Source organism: Bos indicus, chromosome 13 (genome assembly GCF_029378745.1).
Source record: "Bos indicus isolate NIAB-ARS_2022 breed Sahiwal x Tharparkar chromosome 13, NIAB-ARS_B.indTharparkar_mat_pri_1.0, whole genome shotgun sequence".
NCBI classification, from domain to species: Eukaryota; Metazoa; Chordata; class Mammalia; order Artiodactyla; family Bovidae; genus Bos; species Bos indicus.
In genome coordinates, this window is record NC_091772.1 from 52,203,460 (window position 1) to 52,226,351 (window position 22,892).

General features: G+C 40.3%; 1 protein-coding gene across 8 annotated transcripts in view; it reads right to left on the reverse strand.

Moving 5' to 3' along the window:
- The window catches only part of PTPRA (protein tyrosine phosphatase receptor type A), a 170,901-nt gene that overhangs the window by 29,339 nt on the left and 118,670 nt on the right, over positions 1 to 22,892 (reverse strand). For 7 of the 8 annotated variants that reach the window (XM_019971966.2, XM_019971965.2, XM_019971964.2 and 4 more), the window contains 4 exons: positions 15,378 to 15,462; positions 14,164 to 14,237; positions 13,835 to 13,971; positions 1,035 to 1,125 (listed from right to left, as the gene is read on the reverse strand). In XM_019971966.2, the coding sequence (XP_019827525.1) occupies positions 1,035 to 1,125; positions 13,835 to 13,971; positions 14,164 to 14,237; positions 15,378 to 15,462 (387 nt within the window). Of the gene's footprint in view, positions 1 to 1,034; positions 1,126 to 5,267; positions 5,362 to 13,834; positions 13,972 to 14,163; positions 14,238 to 15,377; positions 15,463 to 22,892 lie in introns of all 8 variants that reach the window. The other variant, XM_019971967.2, reaches the window with a different exon arrangement.

Here is a 22,892-nt window from a genome sequence, read left to right on the forward strand (position 1 = left end):
AACAGCAAAAATTCAAACATATCTCAACCATAATATGGAATAGTAAGCAGATGATAAAAAAGAAAGTGAATATTCCTATTTCTCGACAATTGCCAATATATATTAGCTTTGTTTTTATTTTACATTTCTTTATAGTCTCAGGTATACAACCTTATAAGTCAACATCTGTAATGACTACAGTGATTACCACAAGTCTAGCTACCATCCATGACCATGCAATAGACCCCCTCCCTTTCATTCATTTTACCCACGTTCAACCCCCTTCCTCTCCAATAATCAATAATCTGTTCTCAGAATCTAGGAGCTTGTGTTTGTTTTGTTTTTTTTTAGATTTCATGTGAGTGAAATCATACAGTATTTATCTTTCTCTAATTTTCCAAGATAACAGCAATGTATACAGCATACCAGTTATACTAAAAAAATATATACACATTTATACACAAATAAGAAGACAAAAGTATCTATAAACGGCTAGTATAGTGGTCTCTAATTATATTATGCACCCAAAAATACACCAGGAATTTTTAAAAGAATTAATTTTTAAAAAAGCAATTATAAAAATAAAGCAAAGTTCAAACATTTTGCTCTTGCATCCCACTGGATTATGTATATTCTATTCTGGAGGCCACTAGCCTAGAAAAATGTCCATTAAGTTATAGATAAACAGATTCATAATGACTAACTCTGGGAAGGAGTTATGAAGAGAACTCTAAATAAGAATTTTTTTGCAATAAGCAGCAAAAAACTCCACAACAACCACTTTCTATCTGGTCTTAGTGAAATTGTTTTCTTTAACCTCCTAGAAACTTTAGGTCTGCCACAAAAACCTGGTTAAGTACCCCAAATGACTTGATGAGCACCTGGGGATGCCTGGGGAGCCATAAAGACTCTTTCATTCTATTCTTATTACCCAAAGTTTTCACTCTATTCTTATTACTTGTCTTCCCATGATCAATCACCAGATTCCTTCTATCCTCAGAAAACCTGGCTACAGATGCAGTTTCAGTTTGTATCCCAAGAAACCCTACACTCACAAGGCAAGATGTTTACGTATCGATTTTTTTCCTTGTTCTCCTCCTTGGAGGCAGCTTCACAGGTGGCCTGGATAGGACAAGCAGGAAGAGCCTAAAAGGTTAAGAGAAATTACAAGAGTTATTCATAGGGATAAGTACCAGGCATGTAAACTGCTGCACCATACTCTGACCTGGCAGCAAGTTCTACCTTTTCTTGGGGAGAAAAAAATATGCCCACATGAATTGCTACAGCCTAATAAAGACAGCGCACCTCTTTTCTAAATAGCTCCTAAGCTACGTAGAGTCCGAATGCCCAGAGGGCTGAATGCCCTTTCCATTACTATAAGCATGCTCTTTACATGATTACTCTATGGTTAGGGGCCCATTACAATGCTAGATCAAAAGGCACCCCCTACCCCTTACTGTATATAGGAGTGGGCAGCATAACTGAAGGGATGGGCCATTTATACCCATGCTGACCACCATGCAAAGTCGATATGCATTTCAAGAGTAAACCACACAGGAGGGGTCTGGATGGTCAGCTGGGTTAGGGGCCTGACAAGCAGGTATGGCAGCCCAGCCTCTAGCATCATGTGGATAAGGTTGGTGGGTGAGACGGCATTCACGGGGATGCAGCAGTTAGAAAGCAGAAGACTTGGATGACGTGACATGGAATCTGCAGCAGTTTTGGAGCAAATGTAAATTAGCTGGCACTGGGAGGTATGGAACAAGTATAAATGGCTTGATATAAGATAGTCTGGACTACATGAACTTGAGCAAATTGGGCAAAGTTTCCCATAAAATTGGGATAATAATATCTGCTACATAAGGAGTAAACAAGATGATCTCATGTCTGGCATAGAATAAGCATTCAATAAATTAAGTTTTAATTTATTATTTATTTATTTAGGAGGAGGAAGCTAAACTTTATTATTTGAACGGTTTTCTTCTTCTATGTTCTATATATTCAAAACTAAGAAAGCAAAAAAAAAAAAAAAAAAAAAGAAAGAAAGAAATAGTTTAAAATTATCACCTAGACAACCTTCCTGATAAGTGATTTGGAAATATGCTTTAGAAGCCTTAAAAATATTCATACTCTTTGACCTAACAACTCTGGATTCTAGTCTAAATAAAAATCTCAATGCTCAGATTACTTACTTTATTATTGTTTAGAACGACCCCAAACTGAAAACAACCTTAGTATTCAGCAGTAGGGGAACAGTTAAGTAAAGTATGGTTTGTGTGTTACTTTTCATTCACTCTTTCAACAAACATAAAATGTGTACCTCTTAGGTACCAGGTTAGGCACAGAGCAAACAGTGGTAAATCAATCATATACATAGCTCTTGCTCTCATGAATAATGCAAACTTGTGGGTGAAAGATGGATATTAAATAAAACAAATAAAGTTACATACCAAGGTATATGCAATGAAAGAACAGAATATTACTAGAGAAAGAATCAAAAGCCCAAGAAATTCCCGAGTACAGACTGAGGGGTAGGTCTCTATGAGGAAGGATGAGTACGGAAAAAAGTATTCCAGGCACAGAAAAGAGCATGTGTGATGATCCAGAGGCAGGAGAACACTTCGTTTGTGTGGGGAAATAAAGTGTCAGGGAGGGTGTTATGCACAAAATGTGTTGTGCAAAAAGGGTGTTATAAACAAAGTGTGGTTGGTGGGAATGGCAAGAGGAAGTGGGAGGAGCTTAGTTTAACAAGATCATGTATTTCCATGTAGGTCCTTTAATAGGAAGTTTGAGTTTTACTTTAAGTGCATGAGGAAACCGTTTAAAGTTTTTAAATTGCAGTTCATTCTACATGTTAAAGAATCACTCTGGCTGCTGCGTGGAAAACGGGCTGGGAGGAAGGCAAGTATAGAATGTAGAAAGGCGATAGTGCAAGGAAATAGTCACATCTGCAATGTATCACACAGTTAGAATTATTATATTTAGAGATGGAATGAACAAAAGGGAAGTTGGGGAGAGAAAGAGACAGGAATGAAAGACGCTTGCAGGTTTCTAGCTTGGATAATAATAATAAAGATTAAATTAAGTAAATGCGAGCCTAAAAAGAATCAATTTTGTCAGACAGAAGCAAGACTTTTATGAAGGAACGAATATATTTCCTGGGAACCAGCAGTATAGTGGTAGGAGAAACTAAAGTGAAAGACCACAAGATAACAATAATCATCAAAGTCTCATAGTCCATCTACCTTCACTTACTCAAGAGATTTTCTTTTCACAGTTAAAACCTCAGAGGTCCTCCATGTTATTTCTCTAAGAAAAGCAATTTATTTAGACCCAGTGCTGTCAACACATTAAAGGCGAAAAAAGTTTCCTGGGCTGGAAGATTGGAATTTCCCAATTCACCCACAGTTTGCATTCTCTTCACTAAGACAGGCTAGATTTCCACAGGTTTCCACCTTGATGCAGGATAGGATGAGACAAGATTTTAAAAGCCCTCACGACTAATCATAAGGCATAACTGTTACATCCCTTGTCTAAAATGATATAGAACAGATGTAGAGACAACAAGATTCTTGAAAATAATCCTCAAGGTCAGTAATGACAGTGACCACATCTCACAGTCCTGTCAGCATCCCTAACTCCCCCAGTCTTGATGAAGAAAAGTTAGGTCTCCAGGTCGGTTGAGGCTCCAAAAAGCAAAGTTAGGAAGAAACAGGAGCCACTGTTTGACGAGAGAAAATAAAAAGTTTCCTTTTGAGGACACGTGCTAGATGCAAAATGTCACACTAAAGAGCTGAGGTCAAGGATGAAAACAAGGGGAATCTTATTTCTTTCAGTTTCTACTCTGACAAACTGAGCCTGGATAGCTGGACAGAAGCAGCTAAACCAGAAGGCTCTAAGATGTTAAATTCTCCACAAACAGGAGGTGGCATCAAAGACCATTTCATCCCTTGCTTCAGCCTTTACAGGATGCAAGGCTTTTTTTTTTTAAATGTCAATTAAAGTTTTTTCTTCAATTTTTACATTTATCTTTTAAAAAAGTATATCCACCACCCAATTTAACTTAGAAAGATGTTCTCTTTAGGTCCTTCCTCATCATGTCTTCTTCCTTCTCTCACAAGTAAATTTGGAATTTTGTTCTTATTATCCCTTTGCTTTATTTGTATCCCAAACATTCTGTATCTATAAAAATATATTTTTTATTGTTCAGTCTTTTTTTTTTTTTTATAAAAATGGAATGATTATCCAGTGGTGACTTGCTTTTTTTGCCCGACATTACATTCTTAAGATTCACTCAGGTTGTTCCATGCAGCTGAAGTTCATTCATTTTAACTACTTGGTAGTCCTTCATTTTTAGTCCATACCAACATTTATCTTTCCATTCTCCTATTGATGAACATTTGGGTTGTTTACAGTTAACAATCTGCTTTGAGCACTAACTGTGTTTCCTCATGCATATGCACATGAGTTTTAGGTATGAGTATGAGTAACCTTATCAGAAGAGGCCAAACAGTTTTTCCAAGTAGTTACACCAATTCACACTCCCACCATCGAAGTGTTCCAGCTGTTTTGTATCCTCATCAACAGTTGCTATAATCAGACTTTAAATGTATCAATATAGGTTTACTTTACATTTCTCTGATTATTATTATTAACCATCTTTTCACAGTTTACTGGTCTTTCCTCTTCTGTGAAGAACCTGGTTGAGTGTTTCCCCATTTTTCTACTGGACTGTTTCTTACTAATTTGTAGGGAGTTCTCTATGTGTTCTGGATACTCATTCTATTATCAGTTATAAATGTTATAAGAATTTTTTCCCCCAAGTTTGTGGCCTGCCCTTTCATTTTATGTTATTTGTTTATAAAGAGAAGTTCTGCATTTTAATGTAGTCAAGTTGATCAATCTTTCCCTTTATAAACATTTTAAATCTTAAGAATGCTTTCCTATGAGAGATCATGGTATATTTTCCTACATTATTGTCTCCACATTTTGTCTTTTAAATTTCAGTGTTTACATCAACTGGGATTGATTTTTGGTATGAGACAAGAATTCAATTTCATTTATCCCTACCCAGTCGTCCGAGCACTGTTTATGTAAGGACCCTCCTCTCCCCCTGCGAAACTACAACAGCATTTGTCACCAATATGTTTCCCTTTACACATGTATCTGCTTCTAGGTTCTCTATTTTTTCTGCTGGTCAATCCATCTATTCCAGTGCCAATATAAAACTATCTTACTTACTACACTTTATAATAATTCTTTATATCTGGTAAGGCAGGTCTCCTCACCTTGTTCTTCTTCTTCAGGAATGTCTTGGCTATTCTTGAATCTTTTCTCCTCCATATATATTTTAGAATCAGCTTGTCAAGTTCCACAAAAAACCTGTTGGGATTTTTATTGGAATTGCATTGAATCTATATATCAGTTTGAGGAGAATTGACAACTTTACAATATTGAGCCTTCTAATTCATTGATCTTATCTCTTTCACTAATTAAGGCTTTTTTCTTTAATGTCTTCAAACATTTTAATAATTTTCTCCAAATATTTTATAAATATTGTATTAAATTTATTCCTAGGTACTTCATATTTTGGATGTTACTGTAAATGACATCTTTTAAAAACTATTAGACTTCCTGATTTTGGTTTTATGTATAGAAATGCATTAATTGTTATGCTATTTTTGTATCTATCAACCTTGTTAAGATAACATTAATTCTAATAATTTATCTGGTGAATCTATGAATTTCTCTGGAACAATAATTTCCTCTGTGGGAAAAAAACAAAACTGATTTGTCTCTTTCTTTCCAATCCTTCATACCTTTCATTTCTTTTCTTGCCTTACTGTGCTGTCTAATGTCTCTAGTATAGTAATGAATCTCATTCACTTTAAGTTTGAATCCCCTTCCAAATATCCTGACTCCTCACCAGTGTCTGAACACCCTGCTGTGATGGGGATCCTACTACCTTCCACAGCAGTTCCCCTTATCTTGGAACAGTTTGGTTTAGAAGGACTTAAAACCTCGATACACAATTTGTTTCATTTTTCCCTTGTACTGACTACTGTAAAATCCAAGTGGTCAGCTGGTGTATTCTCTGTCCCCTGGAAATCCTGAACCCCCAATTCCCTGCTGAAACCCCAATTCCAAAGCTCCTGACTGCTACTGATAACTCCTGTAGCCTTTGGCTCTGATTCATTTATTTGGAGACAACTCATCCATGTAGAGGCTATTCTGTTTCTGATTCATTCAGTTGCCACACAGTTCTGTTACCATGTTGCACATAAATGTGTCTTTACTTGGAAATTCAATAATTAAGATGTCTCTAAAGATGCAGGGCCCTGACTGGGTTGTGTGTGTGGGGGTGTGGTTCACATTTCACAAATCACAGACTTTGACCACTTCACTGCCTCTCCAGTTCTTTTCCTCACTTATTCCTTTCACTTCAGGAGCTAACTAAATTCTATCTATTTATTAAACCTTAAACAAGCTTTAGGGACCTCAATAAGTGACTTTTCAAACTCTTGCTTAAAAAAAAAAAATTCAATACTTTCTTCTGAGACAAATGCTGGTCAGTAAAAAAAGTTCCAGCTTGTAACTTTAAGACAAAGTTCCATTACCCATAACTTTCAACTATGGTGGGGCTTCATAGAAATGAAAGGCCACACTCTCTGGTCTGTCAGATATCTGAAAACAGCTGTCATTTCCTATGCTTATTGTTTCTTCAGCTGTTCACCTCCATGGTCCAGTTTTTCTCTAAAACAAATTCCCTTTTAATGTTATTCCTTTTCACAGAGACCTAATCACAAGACTCTTGGCACAGCTCACTCTGGGTACACAACTCTTTATTCTATATGCTACACATTCATTAAAGCATAATGGATATTATGCTAAAGCTAATAAGCTTGAATAGCTTTATTTACTATATTAAAAAAACTTTTTTATTTTAAAGCCTGCTTTTAAAAGTATTATCTGAAACTATGCTTGCTGTAAGAGAAAGTCAAATAGTTCAGTAGAAAGTGGAAGTTCCCTATCATCTTTATCTTCTACCCATCCTTGTAGGCAACCACTGATTACAGTTCAGTGTTCCTTCAGACTTAAAAAAATAAAATAAATAAAAGCATTAATACACTCACACACAGACATACATATATTTTTTAAAGGGGATTATACCATGTAATGGAGAAGGCAATAGCAACCCACTCCAGTACTCTTGCCTGGAAAATCCCAAGGACGGAGGAGCCTGGTAGGCTGCAGTCCATGGGGTCGCTAAGAGTCGGGCACGACTGAGCGACTTCATTTTCACTTTTCACTTTCATGCATTGGAGGAGGAAATGGCAACCCACTCCAGTGTTCTTGCCTGGAGAATCCCAGGAACAGAGGAGCCTGGTGGGCTGCCGTCTCTGGGGTCGCACAGAGTCGGACACGACTGAAGCGACTTAGCAGCAGCAGCAGCAGCAGCAGCATACCATGTAAAGTCACCAAAATAGTGATTTTTTCCCCCATATTTTTCTATGTTGACATTTATTTTAACGACAGTACAGAATTTCATAATAGATGAGAGAAATCATTTAGCCACTTGGCTATCTAACAAATACTTTTCATTTTGTTTTCTTTGCTATTATAAGTAATGCTATAATGAACATCCTTGTAAAAATATATGTGTGGTTTTTCTTGTTAGAGTCTCATAAATTAGGTCAGATAGTATAAGCATTTGAAATTTGGTTGATACTGCCAAATTATCCTCCCAAAGCTCTATCAACTTAAAACTCCTCCTACCTGTGTGTAAGATTGCCTTTACCCCCATACCTGTCCATACTTGATATGAATCTTTGAAAATTTTCAAATCTAACAGGCCCCCCAAAATGGTTAGTTTTAATTTGGATTTCCTGATTACTAGATATAGCTGAGTTTGTTTTCCTACGTTTATAGACCATTTGCTTTTCTTCCCTGAATTTTTCTTCCCAATTTTTCTCCTGAAACGTTTACTTTTTTCTCATAGGTTTGGAGAATCTCTATACATTATGGAAAATTCTCTTGTCTACCTGTGGCAAATAGTTTCTTCCAGTTGGCCACTTTTTTAAGGTGTCATTTTTAAGAGACACTTAACATTTTAATACACTTATTATCTTTCAATCTATTCCATTCTAGCTTCTGAATTTTGAGTTTTGTTTACAAAGGCCTTTCTCACTCTATGATTATAAGAATATTATTCTATGATAGTGGACACAAACTGGTGTGTTTGTCCTATGGTTATTTCTCCTCTTTCCTGTCAGGGCTGACCAATGCAAGCACAGTCACACCGTACCTACACTGTGCCATCTAAATTCTCTCTTCTAGGATTTTGAAACTCAGGAAGCAGCAGAGGCTTCCCTAGAGGGCCCAGAACCACCAAGATAGGATCTGCTCAGTCCAGGGGCTGGGTGTCTATCTCATCTTTTGATTCTGCCAGGTTCCCCAGTATCTTCCCAATTGATGGTTTTAATTTTTTGCTTAATTGAGATGACTTCTCTTGCTTTTAAGCTCACTTAGCAGTTAGTAACAGAGGGTGGGGTTGTAGGTGAGAGACTGATGGGGGAAATGCAGGTGATGTGAACCTAATCACTGAGTTCAGATGAAGGGAAAGAACTGTTAGTCAATTTTCATTATGGGAAAGAGCAAGCCACTTATACCTCATGACTCTACAACAGTTACTTCAGTTACTGACTTGCTTGCCATCACCTGGGATGTGTTCTAGCTGACGGTAAAGGAATTTAGGGAGAGGGGAGTCCCAACTAAAAGGAGAGAAGCGACACTGAAACCAAGTAACAGAATTATTTCTAACAATTTTAGACAACAAAACAAGAAAAAGACCAGCTCCAACATCAAATATTCATCTCCAAAGACACCATAAAATTCAGGGCCCTTCTATGATTGTGCTATGTATTTTGCTGAACCAAAAGTTAAGGTTTCAGAATTTTGCTGATTACTAAGTGTTAACGCCAATGGAATTCACATCTTTTCTTGGTTGGTCATGTGAAAGACAAGGCTTTTAATTATCTTTTAATTATCTTAGAGAAAATTATCTCTTGAATTATCAAGTGAGATAACTGAAATGATGCAAAAATGAAACAACAGTTGGAGAAAACTAACTTCTAAAAATCTCTATTGTGCTCTTCACTGCATCCTGCTTTGATGATGAAAACTGCCCCATAACCCAGCTCTCATTGCTCATGGATAATCAGGATGCAAGCATAACACAATCTGGAGGAAATATAAAAGAAGGTAGAAAAGCAAAGAACTAACACCCAGAAGAAACTACAGGAATTCACTGAGTTGGATCATCAAAAACCATAGGAATAACTGTTGAAATAGATTTTGAGAATGTTAGATCAAGGACGGATCTAATTCTAATTGTTGAATAGGGCCATATTTCTAGTTATGGCATGGTTAACTGAACTTCTGCGTTAGTGTACCTGCTTAGGAAACTGGCCACAATTCTAGTGGTGGAGTGGCCAGTGGGAACCTGGACTGAAAGCTGGGTTCAATGAAAAGCCAGAAAGCCCTTGGGACAAAGTAGAGGAGATCAGTGTTATAGGGGATCCAACAGGTTCAACCTTCTTACTGACATCTTCATCATGTCCTTGACGGGCTGTATAATGCATGCCTTAATAGAGGGTGCACACTGGTGAGGAAAGCACCTGAATCTTTTAGAAGAAGGAACTGACATAAAAATGGGATTCTTGATCTTAGTGAAATGAAAAAAAGCTTCAGAGGCCACACCATGACCTCCAGAACAAATGCAAGCTGCTGGAGTAATAATCTCCCTTTATCAAAAGGCTAGGTCCCAGGCAAGTCACAGAGATCCTAACTGTGACAGGAGACTTAAAAGCTGTGGGTAACAATGAGATAACCCATTTACATGTGTGAGTTTACTGACAGCATGAAGCAAATGCTCAGTAACTACTAGTATTAACTATTCTGATGCTTCCTATTACTCCCCATATAAGTTACCAAATAGATGAGATGACAGTTTTTAGGAATGTCAGTATACAGCATACACAAATCATGTGGAGCTGCAGATTTGCAGATGCTTTTCCACATGTGCTCACATTCCTAAAGATTAATATAACCCTGAGTACCTGGAATTTCACTATTAATAAGGCAAGTGTACTTATTTTTTCCTTTACGACTACACATGCAGTTTCCCTTCCTCATGGCAGGAGCAGCTTCAGTGATAAATCATCTTGACCTCTCTCTGCTGTGATCTGGTTCACTGGGGTTTTGTCTTTGTTTCACAGGACATCACCCTGATAACTATGCTGATACAAGAAGCTAACAGGACTTGGAGAACAGGATATTATGTATCTTAGATGTACATGATAGACATAAAAATAAAAGTATAGTGGCTTGTCACCTAGGCCAAGTTTTCTGAAAGTCAAAGGCCCACAGCACGTCACCGTCTACCGTAAAGAACAAGTTGCTACTCCTTGCCCCTGTGCCCCCAACCTCTGCCCACTTGAAGGAGGAGGAGTGATGCTTGCTGTGCCATTACAGACTTTGGAGACAACACCTATCTCATGCTGGTGTCCTGGTCTGACTCATTTGTTGAGTGATCTAAAGAGAAGGCTCTTTAGCTGATCCAGGCCAGAGAAATGAATTCTGGTAGGTTTTGGGGGCCCTAAGTGTCTCTGGTTAAAGCTGAGCAGGAGAACTGCAATGAAATAACCTTAGAATCTGGGGAAAAGATCATGATCCTGTCAGCAACATCATGTTTCTAGTTCAACATTGGGCTCTGGTAATGATGTAAGCCTGGCCATGGGACACTAGATATCCATGACCTTAACTGCTCATTATAAACTTAGTGTTGCTCAGTCGTGTCTGACTCTTTTGCAACCCCATGGACTGTAGCCCACCAAGCTCCTCTGTCCATGGGATTTTCCAGGCAACAATACTGGAGTGGGGGTACTTTCCTGGAAGTTCAGTGGCTAAGATTCCACACTCCCAATGCAGGGGGCCTGGGTATGATCCTGGTCAGGGGACGAGATCCCACATGCCACAGCTAAGAGTTCCCATGCCACAGCTAAAAAGATCCTGCATGCTACAATGAAGATCAAACATTCCGCATGCTGCAACCAAGACCTGACACAGCCAAATAAAGCAAAATAAAAAAAGAACACTGGAGTGGGTTGCCATTTCCTTCTCCACGGGATCTTCCTGATTCAGAGATCGAACCCACGTCTCCTGCATTGGCAGGCAGATTCTTTACCACTGAGCCACCTGAGAAGTCCAAATTTAGTATTATGTAAGTCTATAGGCTATAAATTGGGACATGTCCAGAATTCAGCTGAAATGGATGTGTACAGAACACACGCCACACACCCGCTCCTTCAATAGATTCCACTGACTTCCTGATGATACTAACAGTTGACTAAGGGAGAAAAAAAGTCCAGCCTAGTGTACTAATGGCTCTGTGAGTCATGCTAGCCCATTCTGGAGGTAGACGGCTATGGGATAATCTACTTAGGTATCACTCCGAATAAAAGAGAAATTCATCTGGTGAACAGAACTTCAAGCAAGGTATCACACTATCCACTTCACTGGATCTCAGGATCTAAGCTGACCCCTGGGTAGTAGATAACTGGGACAAGAAAGACAGGAAATATGTATTACACTCCCTGTGTATGCTCACCAGATGGCACGCACTGTAAGAAGCCAAGAGACGCTGATCAGCTCTTTCCCTCACCACCCCAACTGCACATATGTGGCCATGGTAGCACAGCAATTGGCTGGCACAATACCTATCTGAATTTGCCTACCATGCCTCTTAGGAACACCACCTCTACCCAGATATTTGTTATGGATCTCAGGGAATTATCTCCAAACAAAGAATTCATTTCACAGAAAAAATATGGCTACAGGGCCACATACTCATTACTCAGAAGCAGCTTACACCATAATTACAAAACAACAGAATGCCTACTGGAAACCTAGCTTAGTTGAGGCTAGAGTGCTATCTTGTGGGATAAGGTGAAATGTTCTTAATCAATAATGAGTATTAAATGGTGGTGTTATTCTAACAGCCAGAAAAAGGGGTCCAAGTTATTACTTAACTCTTCCCTGGTAAATGGTCTTCTGCTTTACCTCTTGCTTCCCTGCCATCTATTCTCCAAATTGTAGCTAGTGATTTTCTCAGACTGTAAGTCTGACCACACCACTCTCTACTCCAAGCCCTTCGGTGGTGGAGCAAATATCCCAATAATCATTCCTCCTTTCCTCCTTGCTACAAGAGCTTCCATTCTATGGGTTATCCACCCATCTTCTACATGACACAGGAATAACCTGGACTGGTCTCCACCAGGTGCAGTAAGTCTATTTCTTCCTTGCCTATGACTAGTTTGTGACAGAATATGTGACCAGGTAAGTCCCCAGAAGCTTTTGGGAAAGTTTTCCTCACTAGTAAAAGGAAACACACAGGAAGAAACAGTCACCCTTTTCCCCCTGGACTTGTTTACCTCCATTTGTGCCTACAACTAGGGCAGCCATTACTTTTTTAGGGAGCCGTGATGCATGGTTTATGGGGTCTTAGTTCCCCAACCAAGGACTGAACCCAGGCCCTCAGCACAGAATATGCAGTGTCCTAATCATTGGACCACCAGGGACTTCCCTGGGCAGCCAGTTTGGCAACATGAGGGGACCCAGCCTAAGAAACAGGGCTGACACATGGCTGAGTGGAAAGGTTTGAAGGAGACTGAGAGTTCAGCAATGCCCATGTCGATGAATTAGCCAATTCTGGAACTGTTCTTGTATCTTCAAATCCACTCCCCTCTCCCTAATCATTACCACTTTACATCAGTTGGATCAGCACCTCTGGTCTAACTGCTGCAGCCCCTAACTGTATTTCCTGTTTCTATCCTGGTCTCACCATTTTCTTTTCTATCCTGGCTATTCCCTAACCACCAGAGTCATTTTTTTCAAAATACAAACCTGGCTGGTCTGTGGCTTTCCACCTCTCTCGCGACAGTCTACAGGATCTACAGTCTGGCTCAGTCTTATACATTTTCATCTCCCTCAAGTCTCTGCCTTTCAGCCACTCACAGCTTTTACTATTCTTTGAATGTGCCTTCCCTCACCCACTGTCACTACTGACAGATTGATTATGATATTCCCAGTACCTGGAATGTTCCCCATCTGCCTTTCCCCAACGCCCTTGCCTATGATTGGGTCTCAATTAAAACATTGTTTTTTTTTTTTTTTTAAAGTAAATTCTGAATTAGTGGACTGGGATCAGCAACTCGTAGATTCATAAACATGGTCTGCTTTCTTGAGGAATTTATAAAACATACAAATGTAAACACTACCCAAAATGAGGCCTGTGCTCTGCAATCTGCCATGGTCCTCATTTTCCACAATGACTTCCTCCTGTTGTCTACTCAAGATACCCTGGGACCCCTTGGCTCTAGACTCTAAAGGCCACGCCTCTTAATATAGGTTCCCATGCCTCAGCACCAGTTCTTCATGTTCTCCAGTTCTTCATGTTCTATACTGCTGTTTGAACTTATACACCAAGTTCCCTGAATGCAGGGACTATCTGCTTTTGCTCCCCTTGCACCTCACATATATTAGATGTCTGGATGAGTAAATAAAAGTAACAGACGCAATGATGAATGAATGGATAGATGGGTAGATGAGGGAGGCAAGGCAATTTTTTTTTTTCATTTCCTGTCCATGATCACATAGAAAAGAAGTCAGATGAACCTGGTAAAAACTCCTCACCTCTTAACCTATTAGAAACCTGTTTTCTACCCCATCACTCAAAAGGCTTGACTTAGGTCTGCCTTTCTCCCTGCTGATACACCAGCCTCAGTAAAGAACTCACGTTGAATTCCTCTCTGAAGAGCTTATTGTCATCAGCCATTCTCCGGTTAATCTCCTCTTCCAGCTTGTCCACAGGCAGGGGCGGATACTTCCTGTTGGTGCTCGGGGACCTGGCCAGAAGTGGTACGCTCTGGGGTTCTGCAGTGCATAAGGGGGAAGGTTGGTCAGGTGCCTTTGGGACACAGCCCTTCTCTGGAGACCAAATTATGGGCTCTAGCTCATGGGCCAGTCCTGCTCTCAATTCTTTTTTTCTTTTAGGATGGGGAAACTCCTATTTTCTCCATTTTTCTTCTCCATGAAAGTCCCCCATGTCATTCAGGGGTGTCTTACCCACATCCTCAGTGCGGCCATTGGATAAGCGGAAAGAATTGGAATGGCTCCCAGCTTGCTTGTATTTCTTAAACCTAATGAGAAAATGTTCACAGTGAAACACTAAGCATGGAGTCAGAGAGACCAATCACTGGTTTGTAGTTCCACTTATCAATTCAGCCTTTATACACTGAAGCAGCTCCAGTGGAGACTGAGCACCTCAGTGTGCTCTTGCTTAAGCAAGAGAATTCAACCCCACAGTATTTTCTCATTGGAATGGCTCCTTTGCACAGTTCCAGGATTTGCTGCAAATCACAGCCACATCAGGTGGAGACACTGGGTAGGATATGTGGGTATAATAAAGTGGAGGGAGATCAAAGAGTATCAAACAAAAATCCTGGTACTTTCTGGGTGTAATAAGAGAGAAACTTAGAGCTTCAGACTTGTTGGCACAGGTCTGGCCAAAAGTCTTCTGCAGAAAGATAGGAGACACAAGACAAACTATAGGGGTGTACGAGGTGTTCCCCTCGTAGGGTGTTCCCCTATCTTTACCCATACAGAAGAACAGAAGGAGCCCAGAGTAGCTTAAGCCAAAAATAAGAGCAGAGTTAAACTCAGTCAGGGCAGTGACTCCAGTAGGAAAAGAACAAATGTATCTCCCACTTCCCTCCCTTGGGTTTCCCTTCCTGGCTTTTGCTCCCTGTTTGAGGAGCAGTATCTAGAAGACCCTGGAAGAAAGTCAGGAAGAGGAACCCTGTTGCTTACATGGTTCAGTTCAGCACACCCAGTCAGGGGCGTAGCTGGAGGGGTATGGGGTCAAAGCCACAACCAGAAATAAAGTAGACCTTAACTGAACACATAATCTCCACTGGGGCGCTTTCAGGGGTTGTTTCAATAGGGCTAGGTCTGAAGACCTTAAAATGCCGATAGGTAACAACAGACTGTGGCATCTTCCCTCAACCTCTAAACCACGGTCCTGGGCTTTAGGATGAACTGGAGTTGAGGGACTGGACTTGGGACAGATGGAAACAAAAAGAAGGGGCTGGGTGTTAAGACTATACAAAATTTCAACAACATTTTTAAGCAGAATTTTAATCTTAGGAAAGCTACCATGAGTCATTCCCTCTATCCTACTCATTGTCCTTATCCTACTGTCTTTTGGACTTGTGGGCTTATCGAGAACCTGGGGTACTGAAACAGAGTCCACAAGAATGCAGAAGCATCAGCATGCTCACCTTAACATGTACAAAACTATGATAATAAACACGATCACTAGCAGAGAGGACAGGGCCACCATCACTGCAATAATTGGCGTCTCATCTGAAATCAAGAGAACAAAACATGTTGTTAACCACTGTAGGTAATGGAAGGCTTCAGTCCGCTGCTCAGGGAAACACTCAGATGAGGAAGAACAACTCTTCCAAATGCTTATGTATTGACAGATGGAGGAGGAAAGGGAGAAAAGAGAAGAGTGCCAGCCCAGGGCTACTGGGCGAAGAGGAGGGTAGAGCAAGGTAAAGGCCCAGGGTGACATGCCCACCCGACCTGACTTATCATACATATGTTTATTCTCCGTTTTCCTACATTAAAATGAAAGTTCTTTGAAGGCAGAGACTGCTTCTTTCACTGCTATAGAGCCTAAGACAAAACCAGTGCTCAGCATGTAAGAAATACTCAAATATTTGAAAGCATGAACACATTCAATCCTGATGGCAAGCTGGGGTGCAGGCCCAACAGTGTACTTTCTCCCAGGCTCAGTGGGCTCCATGAAGATGGGAGAGAAAGGAAAAAGGACAATTTTCCTATCATAAATGCAAACAGTTTCCTGGAACAGAGAATACTGTTCCTGATTAAAGCAAGGAGACATTATTGGATCTTTAAGCGCTGTGTGTCTAAAACAGCTGGTTACTCTGATCTACCTCTTTCCACAGTCATCCTTTTCTACCTCTTTCCACCAGGACCCCAACTACAGCAACATCTGGCCTGGAGGAGACACAGTAACTCTGCCCTCCATTCCACAGGGCCTGGCTTCCTTTCCACCCCATAATGAGTCTCACCCTCCTCCTGCACTTTCATGCCCCTGCCACGAACTACACAACCAGTATGAATTTGTAACTATCTTCACCGTTTTCCACCCTTTCTAGCAGCATCACTTTCTGCCCTCTGCAGCAGATCCCTCCATGTAAAAGTCAATCCTGTCACATGTGGTCTGTATTACATCTGTTACTGTCACCTCAAGTATCTGTCTTCTTGACCTCACTGACCTTCTTCCTACCACCAATAGCCAGTCCCATGTCTCTCTTCACAGTTATCTTATAAAACAGTTGTCTTCTCTAACCTCTTACCTCTGGGTACTCCATACTCTATTTTGCTCTGACACCTACCCTGAATGCACCCTTTAAATACATTCCTCATGAAGGACACCAATAAATGGCAAATTGCCAAATCCAACGGAAACATTCCCACCCTCATCTGATTCAACCTCTTACTAGCATTCATCCAAAAAATATTTATGGACCCACACTGTATGCCAGACACTGTTCCATTGACTGTGAATAGAAAGTGATTAAACAGACAACTGACAGTGAGCTGACATTCTGGGGGAAGAAGGAGAAAACTGATCATAAACAATTTCAGAGATAAGATACATGATGAAAAGAAGGGTAAGGGGATACAGAATGATGGGGTTTGGGAGAGGGCAGTGGCTGGCTATGTTAAGAGTAGTCTGGGAAGGTCTGAAGTAGTTACCACTGAAGTGAAGTCGCTTAATCGTGTCCGACTCTTTGCGACCCTGTGGACTGGAGCCTTACCAGGCTGCTCAATCCATGGAATTCTCAGTTACACTGAGCAGAGGTATGAATAATGTGAAGAAGTGTATCACAAAAAGGTCTGTGCAAAGAGTTTTCTAGGCCCAGGGACTAATGAGCATAAGAGTCCTTAATAGTTTTGTGGGTTCAAGAAAGAGCACAAAGACCAGTTTTGGTACAGGATGTGGCTGGAGAGGTTGGCAGGAATGAGAAGACTCTGTACGTCACAGTAATGAGTGTGGATTTAATTCTGAATGTGATGAGAAACACTATGTGACTGGTGAGTTTGAACAGAGAAGATATATAAGTAGACTTACATTCTTAAAAAGATCAGGTAGGCAAACTAACTTGTAAGTAGCAGTCTTAAGGTAGGAGATAACCCAGGAGAATGTGGTGTCATGAAAGCCAAGAAGAGTTTTTCAAGACGGCGGGAGTAATCAACTCAATCAAATACTATAGACAGATTAAGTAGGAAGAAAACAGAGAAGTGAAACTTGATTCGACAAGAGGGCAGTTATTGGTAACCTTCTCAAAAGAGCGGTTTCAGTTAAGTCATTGAGAAAGCCTGAATGGAATGAAATAAAGATGGAAAGAAAAGACAGTGAAACACCGATTCCTTATCTGAGGTGAGGACTTTCATCATCAAGAGATGCAGAGAAAAGCAGCAGCTGGAGGCAGAGGCAAGATGGAAAGTTTGTCTGTTTTTAAAGAGATGGGAAATATTATATCATGCTTCTTTGTTAATGGGAGCTGGCATGCAATACATACCCTGGTATGTGAATCTCATATTAAAATGAGCATTCAAACTGGCTGACTACTCCCTCCTCTTTGAAGAACTTTCTTCTCTTCAGTTTCCACGAGAAAGCACTCTTCTTCCAGTCCCTTGGCTGCTTTATATTTTCCCTCATCAGTTGTTCCTTTTCTCACACAGAACTTTAACTGTCTGATTTACTCAGGGCTTTGTCCTTGGCACTCTTCTCAATACTCATCCAGTTGATCAGACCAGGCTGGAAGCTTAAGTTATTATGCTAGCAATTTCCACATATGCACTGCTTGGTCAGACTTTTCTTCAAACTTTTCTGAAACTATCTTACCTCTACTTTAAATTTCACAGGCAATGCCACCTTCCTGTGTTAAAAAAGTTTCCTTCACCAGTAACTCAATAGTTAGCACTGCCATCCATCTACTCTACTGCTCACCTAAGAATTTTAAGAATTCCCTTAATTTCTTCCTTAGGCTTATCTTCTATATGCAACTCAGCTGCAAGTAGTATTTTATTTATTTTTTAAAAATAGCCTCTCATCTTATTTATTTATTGTGCTGCGTTGCATCTTAGTTGTGGGGCTTAGATGCTCTGTGGCATGCGGGATCTTCATCCCCTGACCAGGGATTGAACCTCCATCCCTTGCATTGCAAGACAGATTCTAAACCACTGGATCACCTGGGAAGTCCCTGCAAGTAATGTCTTGGTACTAAAACCAACACCTCAAATTTGTCTGCCTTTTTTCCCTTTTGTTGCTATCACTCTAGTCTAAATCTCTGTCTTTTCTCATCTGAATCACAGTAAGCCACTATCCCTTGCCAGTCCATTTTCCACAAAGCAGGGACAGTGATCTTGAAGAAAGCATATCAGATCATAGTCTCCACTTATGTAAAACCTTCCAAGGTTTCCCAGGCCTTTAGACTGAAATCTAATATCCTTACCTTGGCCAGAAACAACCTCCCCCATTTAGCCCCTGCTTTTTCTGTCTCCTCCATTCTTTCCTTGCTCACTAAACTTCAGTCACTGGCAGTCTTCCATGCTGGGTTTGTTCTTTCCTTGGGCCTTTGAACCCTATTCCTTCTGCTGTATTTAGCCTCCCTCCATTCTTTACCTGGCTAACTCCTAGTCATTTGAAAAGACCCTGATGCTGGGCAAGATTGAAGGTGGGAGAAGGGGACGACAAAGGATGAGATGATGGCATCACCAACTCAATGGGCATGAGTCTGAGTAAACTCCAGGAGTTGGTGATGGACAGGGAGGCCTGGCATACTGCAGTCCATGAAGTCGTAAAGAGTCGGACACGACTCAGTGACTGCACTGAACTCCTAGTCATTCAGTTCTCATTTCAAGTATTACTTTTTCCAGAGAGGTCTTTCCTGACTTAACATTAAATTAGGTAGGTCTTAGTTTCCCTATCTCTAAAATCAGTTATTCTAAAGATTAAATGAGATTATCCACGTAAAGTTCTCGGCACAGTAATTCGCACACAATTACGTACACAGTCAATATTAGCTATTTTTTTTTATTATTTGCACAGACCACTGTTATTTCCTTTGAAAATACCCCTCACATTCTGTATTTATTTGAGTAAAGCTGATTATGAGTATCCCTCCTTTATACCCTAAATTCCACAAAGGCAAGGATTATATACTTGCTTTGCTTCTCACTATATACTTAACACCTAGCACAGAATTTCACACATACTAGGTGCTGAACAAATACTAGATGGACTACACCGAGTGAATGAATAGAAGAATTAATGATTTATCACCATATTATGTCTCAGTTCAATGCTAATCACAGAGGGCTGTATGCTGCTGCTGCTGCTAAGTTGCTTCAGTCGTGTCCGACTCTGTGCGACCCCAGAGACGGCAGCCCACCAGGCTCCAACGTCCCTGGGATTCTCCAGGCAAGAACAGTGGAGTGGGTTGCCATTTCCTTCTCCAATGCATGAAAGTGAAAGTGAAAGTGAAGTTGCTCAGTCGTGTCCAACTCTTAGCGACCCCATGGACTGCAGCCTACCAGGCTCCTCCGTCCATGGGATTTTCCAGGCAAGAGTACTGGAGTGGGGTGCCACTGCCTTCTCCAGAGGGCTGTATATCAGGTATTAAAAGAAGGTAATTAAATCCCACTGCTGGGCATACACACTAAGGAAACCAGAAGGGAAAGAGACACGTGTACCCCAATGTTCATCGCAGCACTGTTTATAATAGTCAGGACATGGAAGCAACCTAGATGTCCATCAGCAGATGAATGGATAAGAAAGCTATGGTACATATACACAATGCAGTATTACTCAGCCATTAAAAAGAATACATTTGAATCAGTTCTAATGAGGTGGATGAAACTGGAGCCTATTATACAGAGTGAAGTAAGCCAGAAGGAAAAACACCAATACAGTATACTAACACATATATATGGAATTTAGAAAGATGGTAACAATAACCCGGTGTACGAGACAGCAAAAGAGACACTGATGTATAGAACAGACTTATGGACTCTGTGGGAGAGGGAGAGGGTGGAAAGATTTGGGAGAATGGCATTGAAACATGTAAAATATCATGTAAGAAACGAGTTGCCAATCCAGGTTCGATGCACGATACTGGATGCTTGGGGCTAGAGCACTGGGATGACCCAGAGGGATGGTATGGGGAGGGAGGAGGGAGGAGGGTTCAGGATGGGGAACACATGCATACCTGTGGCAGATTAATTTTGATATCTGGCAAAACTAATACAATTATGTAAAGTTTAAAAATAAAATAAAATTAAAAAAAAAAAAAAGAAGAAGGTAATTAGAAGACATCTGGCTCAAGATAGTGGGCTAAATCCATAATTGTATTTTTTCCTCTTGCCAAAAGGACACTGAAATGATAGAAGAAACAGAGTGGCATCAGTAGACCAGAAACTTTGAGGGATTTGTGGAAGACAAAGCAGATGGACTTAGACTGCTAAAGAGATGAGAGCTAAAGAAACTCCAGGAGAGAGGTAGTACTAGTTCTACCAGCCTGGGCTGAGAAACACCTCAAACTCAGAGTCAACCAGGACTAGGGATAAAAGTAGGCTCTGAGATAGCAGAGTATTTAACCAAAGGCTCACCAACCACAGCTTGTATACAGACAAGCTGTGGTTCAGTTGGAAAAACAATGCTCTATACAGAGAGGAAGTGTGCTGATGGCTCCTTTATTAAATATACATAAATAAATAGAAGTTGCATATATATTTTATACCTTATTATGGAAAACTTTCAAACTCCCACAGGGAAAAAGAGAACACTACAATAAATCCCTATGCACTTATCATTTCACTTCAACAGTATCATCACATGCCAGCTTTTTCCATCTTTACCAGGTCTGGGGTTCTCAGCTGCACACTAATTAACACTGTGGGATAACTAATTCTCTGTTGTAGGGGGCTGTTGTGTGCACCACAGGATGTTTAACAACATCTCTGGTCTCTAGCTACTAAATGCCAGTAGAAAACCCTTATTTGTGATGACCAAAATCAGCTTCTGTGGTTTAGTTGCTAAGTCGTGTCCTACTCTTTGGGATCCCATGGACTGTAGCCTGCCAGGCTCCTCTGTCCATGGGATTTTCCAGGCAAGAATACTGGAATGGGTTGCCATTTCCTTCTCCAGGGAACCTTCCTGACCCAGGGGTTGAACACGGGCCTCCTGTATTGCAGGTGGACTCTTTAACAACACAGCCACCAGGGGAAGCCCAAAAATCACCTTCAGATGTTGCCAAGTGTTTTCTAGGGGAAAAGTCACCCTGAACTGAGAACCACTGGTCTATACCTGTTGCATATATTAAGGCAAATCTGAGACATATCATTTCAACTGTAGTTACTTCAGTATGTATCACTAAAAGATAAGAATTCTTAACATATTCACAATGCCATTACCCTACTGTGAGCACATTCCAATCCCCTCAGCACTCCAGAGTAAAGCTCAACCAGAGTCCTACAGAAGACCGCCACAAACATCAAGGACAGAAGACGTAATATAAGAAATAGGGTAAATCTTCAAAATATACTGCAATTTGTGCAAGAGGACCCTGCACAATTTAATTTAAAATAGCCACTATAAAATGAGGAGCAATCTCACACTTATCAGGATGGCTATTAAAAAAAGGTCCTAGAAAATAATAAGTGTTGGCCAGCATTGGTAGAAAAGTAAAAATGGTGTAGCTGCTGTGGAAAACAGTATGGCAGTTCTACAAAAAATAGAATTACCATATGATCCAGCAATTCCACTTCCGGGTATATGCTCAAAAGAATATCCATGTTCATAAAAGCATTAGTCACAATAGCTAAAGTGTAGAAGCAACCAAATGTCCTCTGACAGATGAATGGATAAGCAAAACATGGCATATGTATACAATGAAATATTTTTAGCCTTAAAAAGTAAGGAAACATATGTTACAATATAGGGATGAATCTTGAAGACATTAAGCTAAGTGAATAAGTCAGTCACAAAAGGACAAATACAGTATGATTTCACTGATATGAGGTACCCAGAGCAGTGAAATTCACAGAAACAGAAAAGTTTCAGTATACAGGATGATGATCTGACTTACATCATGAAACAATCATCACAGTAAGTTTAGGGAACATCCATGATTTATATGGACACAAAATTAAATATATAGAAAACATTTTTTCTTGCATGAGAACACTTAGAATTTACTCCCTTAACTTTTGTATTTAACATACAGTAGTGCTACTTATAAGCAATAGTTAGAACTGGATATGGTGCAACGGATTGGTTTCAAATTGGGAAAGGAATACGTCAAGGACATATATTGTAACCACGCTTATTTATATATGCAGAGTATATCATGCGAAATGCTGGGCTGGATGAGTCATAAGCTGGAACCAAGACTACCAGGAGAAATATTAACAACCTCAGATATGCAGATAACACCACCCTAATGGTATAAAGTGAAGAGCAACTCAAGAGCCTCTTGATGAAGGTGAAAGAGGAGAGTGAAAAAGCTGGCTTAAAACTCAACATGCAAAAAACTAAGATCATGACATCCAGTCCCATTATTTCATGGCAAATAGATGGGGAAAAACATGGTAACAGTGGCAGATTCTATTTTCTTGGACTCCAAAATCATTGTGGACAGTGACTGCAGCCATGAAGTCAACAAGACACTTGCTCCTTGGTAGAAAAGCTACCA